Source organism: Heteronotia binoei, unplaced genomic scaffold, assembly GCF_032191835.1.
Source record: "Heteronotia binoei isolate CCM8104 ecotype False Entrance Well unplaced genomic scaffold, APGP_CSIRO_Hbin_v1 ptg001192l, whole genome shotgun sequence".
Taxonomy (NCBI): Eukaryota; Metazoa; Chordata; class Lepidosauria; order Squamata; family Gekkonidae; genus Heteronotia; species Heteronotia binoei.
Window position 1 is genome coordinate 16,647 of NW_026800200.1, and position 14,228 is coordinate 30,874.

Consider the following 14,228-nt stretch of genomic DNA (forward strand, 5'->3'; position numbering starts at 1 on the left):
TCTAGCTTTTGCAGCTGCATCCCTGAAAAACCAACTATTCAGAAACCTAGAGCTGGAAGAGATCCCCCAAGGGTCATCTAGTCCAACCCTCGACACAATGCAGGAAATTCACAAATATGTCCAAAGGAAGGGAAAAAACTTCCAGGATCCCGCGCCTATCTCACCTGGAGGAAAATTCCTTCCTGATCCAAAAGGGGCAATTGGCATTACTGTGGGCATGTGAGAAATAGCCACCCACTGGCTTATCCCATCCTGCCCTACTTCTTACAATCTGCCTCGGGAACTTGTGGGCACTCAGTGGCTGAGCAGTCAAGCCAGAATGGATAACCCAAAGAATGATTAACATGTGGAATTCACTGCCACAGGAGGTGGCGGCGGCTGCAAGCATAGCCAGCTTTAAGAGGGGATTGGATAAACATCTGGAGCAGAGGTCCATCAGTGGCTATTAGCCAAGTGTATAGATGGAACTCTCTGGGGCAGTGATGCTCTGCATTATTGGTGTTTTGGGGGGGCACAGTGGGAGGGCTTCTAGCCCCACTGATGGACCTCCTGATGGCACCTGGGTTTTTTGGCCCCCTGAGTGACAGAGTGTTGGACTAGATGGGCCACTGGCCTGATTCAATATAGCTTCTCTTATCTTCTTATGGACCTCCTGATGGCACCTGGGTTTTTTGGTCACTGTGTGACACAGATGTTGGACTGGATGGACCACTGGCCTGATCCAACATGGCTTCTCTTATGTTCTTATCTTCTTATGGACCTCCTGATGGCACCTGGGGTTTTTTGGCTGCTGTATGACACAGAGTGTTGGACTGGATGGGCCACTGGCCTGATTCAACATAGCTTCTCTTATGTTCTTATCTTCTTATGGACCTCCTGATGGCACCTAAGTTTTTTGGTCACTGTGTGACACAGAGTGTTGGACTGGATGGGCCACTGGCCTGACCCAACATGGCTTCTCTTATGTTCTTAACTGGGACGTCTCGAGGTGAAGACCCTTGCCCCTTTACCTCCACCCTGCCATCTGATGGGAGATAGAAGTGAACTGAAAAAGGAGAAGGATCTATACACTGAATAATACCAAGTCAGTACTTTGCGGGGTACATTTTAAGAAAAAATAATTATGTGTGTAACTTTGAAATACTTGAAATTCCTGTTAAGAAATTAAGTGGAAAAGATACACTTTTGTGATAAGTATTAAATATCAGAATTGTATCCTCAACAAAGACAAAGTGTGATAGCTGTTGATGATAAATGATCTGCTGATTATAAAAAGGTAGTCCCCTGTGCAAGCACTGGGTCATTACTGACCCATGGGGTGACATCAACATCGGGACATTTTCTTGGCAGACTTTTTGTTACGGGGTGGTTTGCCATTGCCTTCCCCGGTCAGCTCCACTTTACCCCCCAGCAAGCTGGGTCCTCATTTTACTGACCTCGGAAGGATGGAAGGCTGAGTCAGCCTTGTGATGGCTACCTGAACTCAGCTTCTGCCGTAATCAAACTTACCGTAATTTGTGAGCAGAGCTTAGGACTGCAGTGCTGCAGTTAAGTTCTCTGCGCCACGGGGCTCCCTTTTCTGATTATAATATCCCCTTTCCCTGCCGTATCCCATTACCTCCTACATAATAATGAAAATAAAAACTTTGTTTCAGTCAAAGAGGGGAAGGAAACTCCATTTTGTCATCCCAAAACCTTTTCACAGAATCCTAGAATCACAGAGTTGGAAGGGACCTCCAAGGTAATCTAGTCCAACCCCCTGCACAATGCAGGAAACTCACAAATGCCTCCCCCTAAATTCACAGGATCTTCATTGCTGTCAGATGGCCATCTAGCCTCTGTTGAAGAACCTCCAAAGGAGAATCACAGAATCCTAGAGTTGGAAGGGACCTCCAGGGTCATCTAGTCAACCCCCTACACAATGCAGGAAACTCACAAATGCCTCCCCCTAAATTCACAGGATCTGCATTGCTGTCAGATGGCCATCTAGCCTCTGTTGAAGAACCTCCAAAGGAGAATCACAGAATCCTAGAGTTGGAAGGGACCTCCAGGGTCATCTAGTCCAACCCCCTGCACAATGCAGGAAACTCACAAACGCCTCCCCCTAAATCCACAGGATCTTCATTGCTGTCAGATGGCCATCTAGCCTCTGTTGAAAAACTTCCAAAGGAGAATCATAGAATCCTAGAGTTGAAAGGGGGGACCTCCAGGGTCATCTAGTCCAACCCCCTGCATAATGCAGGAAACTCACAAACACCTCCCCCTACATTCACAGGATCCTAAATTCACAGGATTCATTTCAGTGAGAGTTGATTCTGCAGGACAAGGGCGAGGGGGTTTATCAGACACTAGCGTGGTTCAAGCACACTTGAATTCCCTGCAGACGGAGGCTGTTTTGGGGCTGAGATGCCGAGAGTTGACGGTTGCCATGGCGACTCCCAGAACAAGCCCCGCCCTGCCGGGGACCTTACTTCGTCAAAGAGCTGTAGCATGATGGTGAGGACGTCCGGGTGGGCCTTGTCCACTTCGTCAAAGAGGACGACCGCGTTGGGGCACTGCTTGAGTTTCTTCGTGAGCTGCCCGCCTTCCTCGTGGCCAACGTAGCCTGGTGGGGAGCCAATAAACTTGGCGACCTAAAGGAGGAAGAGGTAACAGATGTCTTACCCAGGGGTCATTTTGTAGGAAAATAGGTGGTGGGGCTCATTAGCATAACTCATTAGCATACCCCCCCCAGCCAAAAGCAACCTGATGCAAGAAAGGAGAGCCCCAGGCAAGCGAGGCCTGGTTGGGCTCACAAGACTTCACAGGAAGGGAGGGAAAGCAGACGGGAAGAGAACAAACAGAGCACGGCTCTCGAAGGCCGCTCTGGCATGACTCATGCCTGGGGGAGCCGGGACGGGAGTTCCTTCCCTCCCCCCTGCTGCTCTGGGCTGGTTGCCACCTCCTGGAGACCACGCTGCTGCCTGCTTCCCCTGGCACAGAAAACACGGCCGGGTGAGGAGGCTGCAAGAGCGCTGCTTTCCTTGCATTTGGAGCAGGGATCGTTTAGTAGAAAAACAGGTGGCGGAGCTCATGAGCATAGCTCATTCGCATATGCTGCCCCCCCAACCAGCCAAAAGCCACTCAATGCAAGAAAGGAGAGCCCTGAGTGGGTGAAGCATGGCAATGGCAAACCACCCCGTAACAAACGGTCTCCCAAGAAAACATTGTGATTTGACATAACCCCACTGGTCAGTAACAACCCAGTGCTTGCACAGGGGACTACCTTTACCTTTTTAAGTTTGCCGGATCAGCATTTCTGCCAGGTGGCCATCCAGCCTCTGTTGAAAAACCTCCAAGGAAGGAGAGCCCACCACCTCCCAAGGAGGAAGCCTGTTCCACTGAGGAATCGCTCTAAACTCACAAACACCTCCCCCTAAATTCACAGGATCTTCATTGCTGTCAGGTGGCCCTCTAGCCTCTGTTGAAAAACCTCCAAGGAAGGAGAGCCCACCACCTCCCAAGGAGGAAGCCTGTTCCACTGAGGAACCACTCTAACTCTTCTGTGCCTGCTGTTTTGCTATGGTCATCTAGTCTCTAGGGTCATCTAGTCCATCCCCCTGCAGGAAACTCACAAACACTTCCCCCTAAATTCACAGGAACCTCATTGCTGTCAGATGGCCATCTAGCCTCTGTTGAAAAACCTCTAAAGGAGAATCATAGAAGAAGATATGAAGATGAAGAAGATATTGGATTTATATCCCGCCCTCCACTCCGAAGAGTCTCAGAGCGGCTCACAATCTCCTTTACCTTCCTCCCCCACAACAGACACCCTGTGAGGTGGGTGGGGCTGGAGAGGGCTCTCACAGCAGCTGCCCTTTCAAGGACAACCTCTGCCAGAGCTATGGCTGACCCAAGGCCATGCTAGCAGGTGCAAGTGGAGGAGTGGGGAATCAAACCCGGTTCTCCCAGATAAGGGTCCGCACACTTAACCACTACACCAAACTGGCTCTCCTAGAATCCTAGAGTTGGAAGGAACCTCCAGGGTCATCTAGTCCAACCACCTGCACAATGCAGGAAATTCACAAATAAATTCCCCCTAAATTCACAGGATCTTCATTGCTGTCAGATGGCCATCCAGCCTCTGTTTAAAAACCTCCAAGGAAGGAGAGCCCACCATCTCCTGAGGAAGCCTTTTCCACTGAGGAATTGCTCTAACAGTCAGGAATCCTAGAGTTGGAAGGGACCTCCAGGGTAATCTAGTCCAATCCCCTGCACAATGCAGGAAACTCACAAACACCTCCCCCTAAATTCACAGGATCCTCATTGCTGTCAGATGGCCATCTAGCCTCTGTTGAAAAACCTCCAAGGAAGGAGAGCCCACCACCTCTCGAGAAAGCCTGTTCCAGCAAGGAACCGCTCTAACGGTCAAGAAGTTCTTCCTAATGTTGAGCTGGATGCCCTTATTTAATTTCAACCCACTGGTTCTGGTCCTACTGACTTAAGACAGCTGTAATGGAACACCACTTTACACACAAATACCCAGGGGTCATTTTGTAGAAAAATGTGCAGTGAAGCTCATTAGCATATCTTGTTAGCATATGCTGCCCCCCCCCCCCCCCCGCAGCCAAAAGCAACCTGACGCAAGAAAGGAGAGCCCCGGGCAAGCGTGACCTGCTTGGGCTGGCTAGAAATCCAGGCAGCCCAAGCAGGCCTCACTCACCTGGGGCTCTCTTTGGCTCCCCACCCAGTCAAAAGGCCAGCAAGCCACCCACCACCCCAAATCACATAAGATGTGGAGAAAGGATGGCGTGTGCTTCTCCAAGGGTTAATGAGGGCTGCTGGGGGCGTGGCAAAGCCCCTGGTGGCTGGCTGGCTGCCTGCTCTCCTAATCCAGGGATTGTTATGCAGCTGCACCTCCTATTCAATGGACGAGGGAGGTTCAGGAGCTGTGCTCCTGTGAGTTCCTGCTGAATTCAAGGCCTGGTCTTGCCAAAGTAGAGTTGCCAAGCTCACCTTTTAAATGCCTTCCTTCCATTGGAAATAATGGATAGGGGCACCTTCTTTTGGGGGCTCATGGAACTGGACCCCATAGTCCAATCTTTTTGAAACTTGGAGGGTCTTTTGAGGAGGGGCACTGGATGCTATGCTGGAAATTTGGTGCCTCTACCACAAAAACAGCCCCAACAGAGCCCCAGATACCCACAGATCAACTCTCCTTCATACCCAGTCTCCATAGGGAATAACGGAGTGTCCAAAAGACATTTCCCTCTACCCCCACTTTCTGAAAACCTAAAGTGGGTGGAAGGCCTCCAAACCGGGGGATCCCCCGCCCGCCCCCTGGAGATGGGGCAAATCGGAAACTGCAGTGTACTGATTAGCAAATACTAGAAATAAACCACTGTGGTTTTATGTTGCAAATATTTAAACGCTTCAGCAATTCCTTTCATAAGGATGCAATTATATTATTATCACCACAAACCAAAATTCATTAAACGTCCATAGAAAAATAAAAAACTTATTTCACACCACTCTTGTAAGGTAGTGCTTTCAAGATCAGGATGTTATTTCACACCGCTCTTGTAAGGTAGTCCTCTACGGTCCACTGTCGCCGCCTCACCTGTAAGACTTCGGTCTGCCACCCACAGGAGGAATCACACACAAGCGTGGTGCTGTCTGTGTCTTTCAAGCAAAGGAGAACTGAGACAGTGGACTGGAAAGGGCTATCTTGCAAGAGTTTCTGTGGCCCCGGAAAGTAGGATCAGAACCAATGAGTTGAAATTAAATCAAAAGCGTTTCCAGCTTGACATTAGGAAGAACTTCCTGACCGTTAGAGCGGTTCCTCAGTGGAACAGGCTTCCTCCTCGGGAGGTGGTGGGCTCTCCTTCCTTGGGGGGTTTTCAACAGAGGCTAGAGGGCCATCTGACAGCAATGAGGATCCTGTGAATTTAGGGGGAGGTGTTTGTGAGTCTCCTGCACTGTGCAGGGGGTTGGACTAGATGACCCTGGAGGGCCCTTCCAACTCTGTGATTCTCCTTCCTTGGAGGTTTTTCAACAGAGGCCAGATGGCCATCTGGTAGCAATGAAGATCCTGTGAATTTAGGGGGAGGTGTTTGTGAGTTTCCTGCATTGTGCAGGGGTTGGACCAGATGACCCTAGAGGCCCCTTCCAACTCTATGATTCTATCAGAGTGACGTGAAATAACGTTCTGATTTTGAAAGTACTACCTTACAAGAGTGGTGTGAAATAACTTTTTGATTGCTCTATGGACATTTAATGAATCTGGGTTTGTAATGATGATAATATAATCGCATCGTTATGAAAGGAATTGCTTAAGCATTTATTTGCAACATAAAAACGCAGTGGTTTATTTCTAGTGTTTCCCAACTGGGGGCTGGCGAGCCTAACATCCCCAACACACAGGTGCAGAAGGGAACGGTGGGCGTCGCCAAGAGCGCAGAGCTGAGCAGAGACCCCACCGCCAGAACCGCTCCAGAATTCCGGATTACAACGCTGCTCCACGGAATCTATTTTTTGCTTTTTTCTCACTCTTATCCTTCCTTTAAAACATTCTAGCCTTAGGTAAAATGCAAAAGGGAAGCAGAGACTCCGAAACTCACCTCGTGCCTCTCCTGAAACTCGGACATGTCCAGTCGGATGAAGCCCTGGGGGACAAAGGAGAACAACTATTTAGCAGCAGCCCCTCTACAAACTGTGAACTCAGTAAGGCGCTGCAGCTGCCCCGGCATCCTGATCGAGAATGCTCCACTGGCACTGGCTGTCCCCAGGGTCCCTTTCAGTGGCGTGGGCCCAGCTGGGTGTGTGTGTGTGTGAGTGTCACTCTCACTTCTGACTTATGGCAACTCCGAGAACTGATATCCTCCCAAACATCTGGAGCAGAGCTCCATCAGCAGCTATTAGACGGAAGATACAGGTGCAACTGTCTGGGGCAGGGATACTTCTGATGGATAGAGAAGGTAAAGAAAGAAGGACTTTTCTCCCTTTCTCACAATACGAGAACTCGTGGGCACTCAATGAAATTGCTGAGCAGTCGGGTTAGAGCTGATAAAAGGAAGTCCTTCTTCACCCAAAGGGGGATGAACACGTGGAACTCACTGCCACAGGAGGTGGTGGCGGCTGCCAGCATAGCCAGCTTCAAGAGTGGATTGGGTCAACATATGGAGCAGAGGTCCATCAGTGGCTATTAGCAACAGCGTATTGTTGGAACTCTCTGTCTGGGGCAGTGATGCTCTGTATTCTGGGTGCTTGGGAGGGGCAACAGTGGGAGGGTTACTAGTGTCCTGGCCCCACTGGTGAACCTCCTGATAGCATCTGGGTTTTTTGGCCCCAGTGTGACACAGAGTGTTGGACTGGAGGGGCCATTGGCCTGATCCAACAGGGCTTCTCTTATGTTCTTATGTGACACAGAGTGTTGGACTGGATGGGCCACTGGCCTGACCCAACATGGCTTCTCTTATGTTCTTATGTGACACAGAATGTGGGACTGGAGGGGCCACTGGACTGATCCAACATGGCTTCTCTTATGTTCTTATGTGACACAGAATGTGGGACTGGATGGGCCACTGGCCTGATCCAACAGGGCTTCTCTTATGTTCTTATGTGACACAGAGTGTGGGACTGGATGGGCCACTGGCCTGATCCAGCATGGCTTCTCTTATGTTCTTATGTGACACAGAGTGTTGGACTGGATGGGCCACTGGCCTGACCCAACATGGCTTCTCTTATGTTCTTATGTGACACAGAGTGTTGGACTGGATAGGCCACTGGCCTGATCCAACAGGGCTTCTCTTATGTTCTTATGTGACACAGAGTGTGGGACTGGAGGGGCCACTGGACTGATCCAACATGGCTTCTCTTATGTTCTTATGTGACACACAGTGTGGGACTGGAGGGGCCACTGGACTGATCCAACATGGCTTCTCTTATGTTCTTATGTGACACAGAGTGTTGGACTGGATGGGCCACTGGCCTGACCCAACATGGCTTCTCTTATGTTCTTATGTGACACAGAGTGTTGGACTGGATAGGCCACTGGCCTGATCCAACAGGGCTTCTCTTATGTTCTTATGTGACACAGAGTGTTGGACTGGAGGGGCCACTGGACTGATCCAACAGGGCTTCTCTTATGTTCTTATGTGACACAGAGTGTGGGACTGGAGGGGCCAGTGGCCTGATCCAACAGGGCTTCTTTTATGTTCTTATGTGACACAGAGTGTTGGACTGGAGGGGCCACTGGCCTGATCCAGCAGGGCTTCTCTTATGTTCTTATGTAACACAGAGTGTTGGACTGGAGGGGCCACTGGACTGATCCAACATGGCTTCTCCTATGTTCTTATGTGACACAGAGTGTTGGACTGGAGGGGCCACTGGCCTGTTCCAACAGGGCTTCTCTTATGTTCTTACGTGACACAGAGTGTTGGACTGGAGGGGCCACTGGCCTGATCCAACAGGGCTTCTCTTATGTTCTTATGTGACACAGAGTGTTGGACTGGAGGGGCCACTGGCCTGATCCAACATGGCTTCTCTTATGTTCTTATGTGACACAGAGTGTTGGACTGGAGGGGCCACTGGCCTGATCCAACATGGCTTCTCTTATGTTCTTATGTGACACAGAGTGTTGGACTGGAGGGGCCACTGGCCTGATCCAACAGGGCTTCTCTTATGTTCTTATGTGAGACAGAGTGTTGGACTGGAGGGGCCACTGGCCTGATCCAACAGGGCTTCTCTTATGTTCTTATGTGACACAGAGTGTTGGACTGGAGGGGCCACTGGCCTGATCCAACATGGCTTCTCTTATGTTCTTATGTGACACAGAGTGTTGGACTGGAGGGGCCACTGGCCTGATCCAACAGGGCTTCTCTTATGTTCTTATGTGACACAGAGTGTTGGACTGGAGGGGCCACTGGCCTGATCCAACAGGGCTTCTCTTATCTTCTTATGTGACACAGAGTGCTGGACTTTAGGGGCCACTGGCCTGATCCAACAGGGCTTCTCTTATCTTCTTATGTGACACAGAGTGTTGGACTGGAGGGGCCACTGGCCTGATTCAACAGGGCTTCTCTTATGTTCTTATGTGACACAGAGTGTTGGACTGGAGGGGCCACTGGCCTGATTCAACATGGCTTCTCTTATATCTGGGGTAGTGATGCTCTATCTTCTTGGTGACTGGGGGGCAAGAGCCTTGATGGATCAGACCAATGGTCCATCTAGTCCAGCCTCCTGTCTCACACAGCGGCCAACCAGTTCCTCTGGAGGGCCAACAACAGGGCAGAGAGGCCGAGGCCTTCCCCTGAGAAGAGCATCAGAAGAGCCCTGCTGGATCAGACCAGGGAGGGTCCATCTCGTCCAGCCTCCTGCCTCATACAGTGGCCAACCCGTTCCTCTGGAGGGCCAACAACAGCGCAGAGAGGCCGAGGCCTTCCCCTGAGAAGAGCATCAGAAGAGCCCTGCTGGATCAGACCAGGGAGGGTCCATCTAGTCCAGCCTCCTGTCTCACACAGTGGCTAACCAGTTCCTCTGGAGAGCCAGTGACAGGGCAGAGGGGTTGAGGCCTTTCCCTGATAATGTAAAGAAAGCCCTGCTGGACAGTGGTCCATCCAGTCCAACATCCTATCTCACAGCGGCCTACCAGTTCCTCTGGAGGGCCAACAACAGGGCAGAGAGGCCGAGGCCTTCATAAGAACAGCCTTGATGGATCAGACCAATGGTCCATCTAGTGCAGCCTCCTGTCTCACACAGTGGCCCTCACCGAAGGATCAACGGCAGGGCAGAGTAGCCACTGCCAGACATCTCCTCTCCATCAATCAGCCCCAAAGCCCTCTTAAAGCTGTCTGCTCCTGTGGCCATCACTACATCCTCTGCCTGTGAATCCCACATTTTGACCACTCTCTGTGGAAGATGGGAGCGCTGAAGATTCAGCTTTCTTGCCAGCCCAGGAACCAGATCTCCGTGGGGACGCCTCCTCGGATCGGTTAATTGCTGCCCCAGCTGCTCCTCCCGGATAATTTTCCTCCGTGTTTGGTGGCCCTCCCCCCACTTTCACTACATTAATTACCTAAACAATCGCCAAACTGATTAGCCATCAATAAGCCCCCTGGTCGCGGGCACCGCTGCTGAATTAGGACAGGCTCTTTTGTCCTCGGCAGGGTGCGAAATCGGACGCAGAGCAAGGAACCCAGCCGGTTGGGACGAAAGGAAGACATGACTCTAGTAAGGGATTTTGCTGTGGAAACTTGTGCTCGTGCCGGGAAGCCCTGGACAGGGCAAAACCGGCAGTGGGTTTAAGATTAGGTGATTCCAACCTATACTCTTTCCCTTTACGCCAGAAGCGTTGAACTCATTTGTTATGAGGGGCGGATACGACACAAATGAGCCTTTGTTGGGCCGGACCATGTTAAATTGAGCTACATAGGAAAGGAAAGGTCCCCAGCGCAAGCACCGGTCGTTTCCGACTCTGCTTTCATGATGTCTTCACGGCAGACTTTTTACGGGGTGGTTTGCCATTGCCTTCCCCAGTCATCCCCACTTTCCCCCCAGCAAGCTGGGGACTCATTTGCCCCACCTCGGAAGGATGGAAGGCTGAGTCAACCTGGAGCCGGCTACCTGAACCAGCTTTCGCTGGGATCGAACTCAGGTCGTGAGCAGAGCTTAGGACTGCAGTGCTGCAGCTTTAACCCTCTGCACCACGGGGCTCTTCAAAGGAAAGGTCGCCTGCGCAAGCACCAGTCGTTTCCGACTCTGCTTTCATGACATTTTCACGGCAGACTTTTTATGGGGTAGTTTGCCATTGCCTTCCCCAGTCATCTCTGCTTTCCCCCCAGCAAGCTGGGGGCTCATTTGACCGACCTTGGTAGGATGGACGAATGAGTCAACCTTCAGCTGGCTACCTGAAGCCAGCTTCCACCGGGATTCAACTCAGACTTTTTGTTATGGGGTGGTTTGCCATTGCCTTCCCCAATCTTTTACACTTCCCCCCAGCAAGCTGGGGACTCATTTAACATAAGAACATAAGAGAAGCCCTGTTGGATCAGGCCAATGGCCCATCCAGTCCAACATTGTGTCACATAAGAACATAAGAGAAGCCCTGTTGGATCAGGCCAGTGGCCCCCCCAGTCCAATACTCTGTGTCACATAAGAACACAAGAGAAGCCCTGTTGGATCAGGCCAATGGCCCATCCAGTCCAACATTGTGTCACATAAGAACATAAGAGAAGCTCTGATGGATCAGGCCAGTGGCCCCCCCAGTCCAATACTCTGTGTCACATAAGAACACAAGAGAAGCCCTGTTGGATCAGGCCAGTGGCCCCCCCAGTCCAATACTCTGTGTCACATAAGAACACAAGAGAAGCCCTGTTGGATCAGGCCAGTGGCCCCTCCAGTCCAACACTCTGTGTCACATAAGAGAAGCCCTGTTGGATCAGGCCAGTGGCCCCTCCAGTCCAACACTCTGTGTCACATAAGAGAAGCCATGTTGGATCAGGCCAGTGGCCCCTCCAGTCCAACACTCTGTGTCACATAAGAACATAAGAGAAGCCCTGTTGGATCAGGCCAATGGCCCATCTGTGTCACACAGTGGCCAAAAAACCCAGGTGCCCTCAGGAGGTCCATCAGTGGGGCCAGGAGACTAGAAGCCCTCCCACTGTGCCTCCCCCAAGCACCAAGAATACAGAGCATCACTGCCCCAGACATAAGAGAAGCTATGTTGGATCAGGCCAGTGGCCCATCCAGTCCAACACTCTGTGTCACACAGTGGCCAAAAAACCCAGGTGCCCTCAGGAGGTCCATCAGTGGGGCCAGGAGACTAGAAGCCCTCCCACTGTGCCTCCCCCAAGCACCAAGAATACAGAGCATCACTGCCCCAGACATAAGAGAAGCTATGTTGGATCAGGCCAGTGGCCCATCCAGTCCAACACTCTGTGTCACATAAGAACATAAGAGAAGCCCTGTTGGATCAGGCCAGTGGCCCCTCCAGTCCAACACTCTGTGTCACATAAGAACATCAGAGAAGCCCTGTTGGATCAGGCCAGTGGCCCCTCCTGTCCAACACTCTGTGTCACATAAGAACATAAGAGAAGCCCTGTTGGATCAAGCCAATGGCCCATCCAGTCCAACACTCTGTGTCACATAAGAACATAAGAGAAGCCCTGTTGGATCAGGCCAATGGCCCCTCCAGTCCAACACTCTGTGTCACATTAGAACATCAGAGAAGCCCTGTTGGATCAGGCCAGTGGCCCCTCCAGTCCAACACTCTGTGTCACATAAGAACATAAGAGAAGCCCTGTTGGATCAGGCCAATGGCCCATCCAGTCCAACACTCTGTGTCACATAAGAACATAAGAGAAGCCCTGTTGGATCAGGCCAATGGCCCCTCCAGTCCAACACTCTGTGTCACATTAGAACATCAGAGAAGCCCTGTTGGATCAGGCCAGTGGCCCCTCCAGTCCAACACTCTGTGTCACACAGTGGCCAAAATACACACACACACACACTGTGGCTAATAGCCACTGATGGACCTCTGTTCCATATTTTTATCTAACCTCCTCTTGAAGCTATCTATGCTTGTAGCCGCCACCACCTCCTGTGGAAGTGAGTTCCACATGTTAATCGCCCTTTGGGTGAAGAAGGACTTCCTTTTATCCATTTTAACCTGTCTGCTCAGCAACTATTGCCTAGTTACTTATGCATATTGATTTTAACTAGCCCTTCCTGGCAATTACTCTCCCCTCCCCATCTATATGCTTGTTTGAACTGTATGCTGGTCTAAAGGCCATAATGAAAAACTGCTACTCTTAGGGCTCTTTTCTTTGTAGCGGGAACTCTTTTGCATATTCGGCTACCACCCTCCCCCCCCCCCCCGATCTAGCCAATCCCCCAAGAGTTTACAGTAGGCCCTGTAAGAAGAGCCTTGGAAGCTCTTGGAGGATTGGCTACATCAGGGGTGTGTGGCCTAATATGCAAAGGAGTCCCTGCTACAAAAATAGCCCTGACTACTACTACGATGTAAGACTTGAGGAAGTTTGTTCCAATACATCTGAAGGAGTGTGCATGAACACAAGAGCTTATACCTTGAATTAAACTTTGTTAAGAACATCAGAGAAGCCATGTTGGATCAGGCCAAAGGCCACATAGTGGCCAAAAAATCCAGGTGCCATCAGGAGGTCCATCAGTGGGGCCAGGACACTAGAAGCCCTCCCACTGTGCCCCCCCCCAAGCACCAAGAAGACAGAGCATCACTGCCCCAGACATAAGAACATAAGAGAAGCCATGTTGGATCAGGCCAAAGGCCCATCCAGTCAACACTCTGTGTCACACAGTGGCCAAAAAAATCCAGGTGCCATCAGGAAATCCATCAGTGGGGCCAGGACACTAGAAGCCCTCCCACTGTTACCCCCCCACCCCAACCACCAAGAATAGAAGAAGAATTGCAGATTTATACCCCGCCCTTCTCTCTGAATCAAGAGACTCAGAATGGCTTACAATCTCCTATATCTTCTCCCCACACAACAGACACCCTGTGAGGTGGGTGGGGCTGAGACGGCTCTCACGGCAGCTGCCCTTTCAAGGACAATTCCTGCGATAGCTATGGCTGACCCAAGGCCATTCCAGCAGCTGCAAGTGGACGAGTGGGGAATCCAACCGGGTTCTCCCAGATAAGAGAGCTCTGGCTGACCCAAGGCCATTCCAGCAGCTGCAAGTGAAGGGGTGGGGAATCAAACCCTGTTCTCCCAGATAAGAGTCCACACACTTAACCACTACACCAAACTTCACTGCCCCAGACAGAGAGTTCCATCAATATGCTGCGTCTAATAGCCACTGATGGACCTCAGCTCCAGATGTTGATCCAATCCCCTCTTGAAAATGCCTATGCTTGTAGCTGCCGCCACCACCTCCTGTGGCAGTGAATTCCACGTGTTAATCACCCTTTGGGTGAAGAAGGACTTCCTTTTATCCGTTCTAACCCAACCGTTGGCCTTAAAGGCGCCCCCCTAGACACAGATTTTGTTCTGTAAATAACCAAGTAAAGGAAGCCCACAGATGGTCTTGCCCAATGCGGCCAGGGGGGCTCACACGGATCCAGAGTGCAACCACTGCTCAACCAGCTGTGTGATGCATCCGCTTTGTCTCTCACCTTCCTGCTCTACTTCTCCACTCTCCCTGAGCGCTTGCAGAACTCGAGCCCGCTGCTTGCCCACTCCCACACCTCCTCAGATCCCCCCCCCCTTCTCCAC

General features: G+C 51.1%; 1 protein-coding gene across 1 annotated transcript in view; it reads right to left on the minus strand.

The window, feature by feature from the left end:
* The window catches only part of LOC132590929 (mitochondrial disaggregase-like), a 137,564-nt gene that overhangs the window by 14,001 nt on the left and 109,335 nt on the right, over positions 1-14,228 (minus strand). The window contains exons 8-9 of the mRNA XM_060263842.1: positions 6,600-6,644; positions 2,472-2,633 (exon numbers count right to left, since the gene is read on the minus strand). Of these exons, the coding sequence (XP_060119825.1) occupies positions 2,472-2,633; positions 6,600-6,644 (207 nt within the window). The remainder of the gene's footprint in view (positions 1-2,471; positions 2,634-6,599; positions 6,645-14,228) is intronic.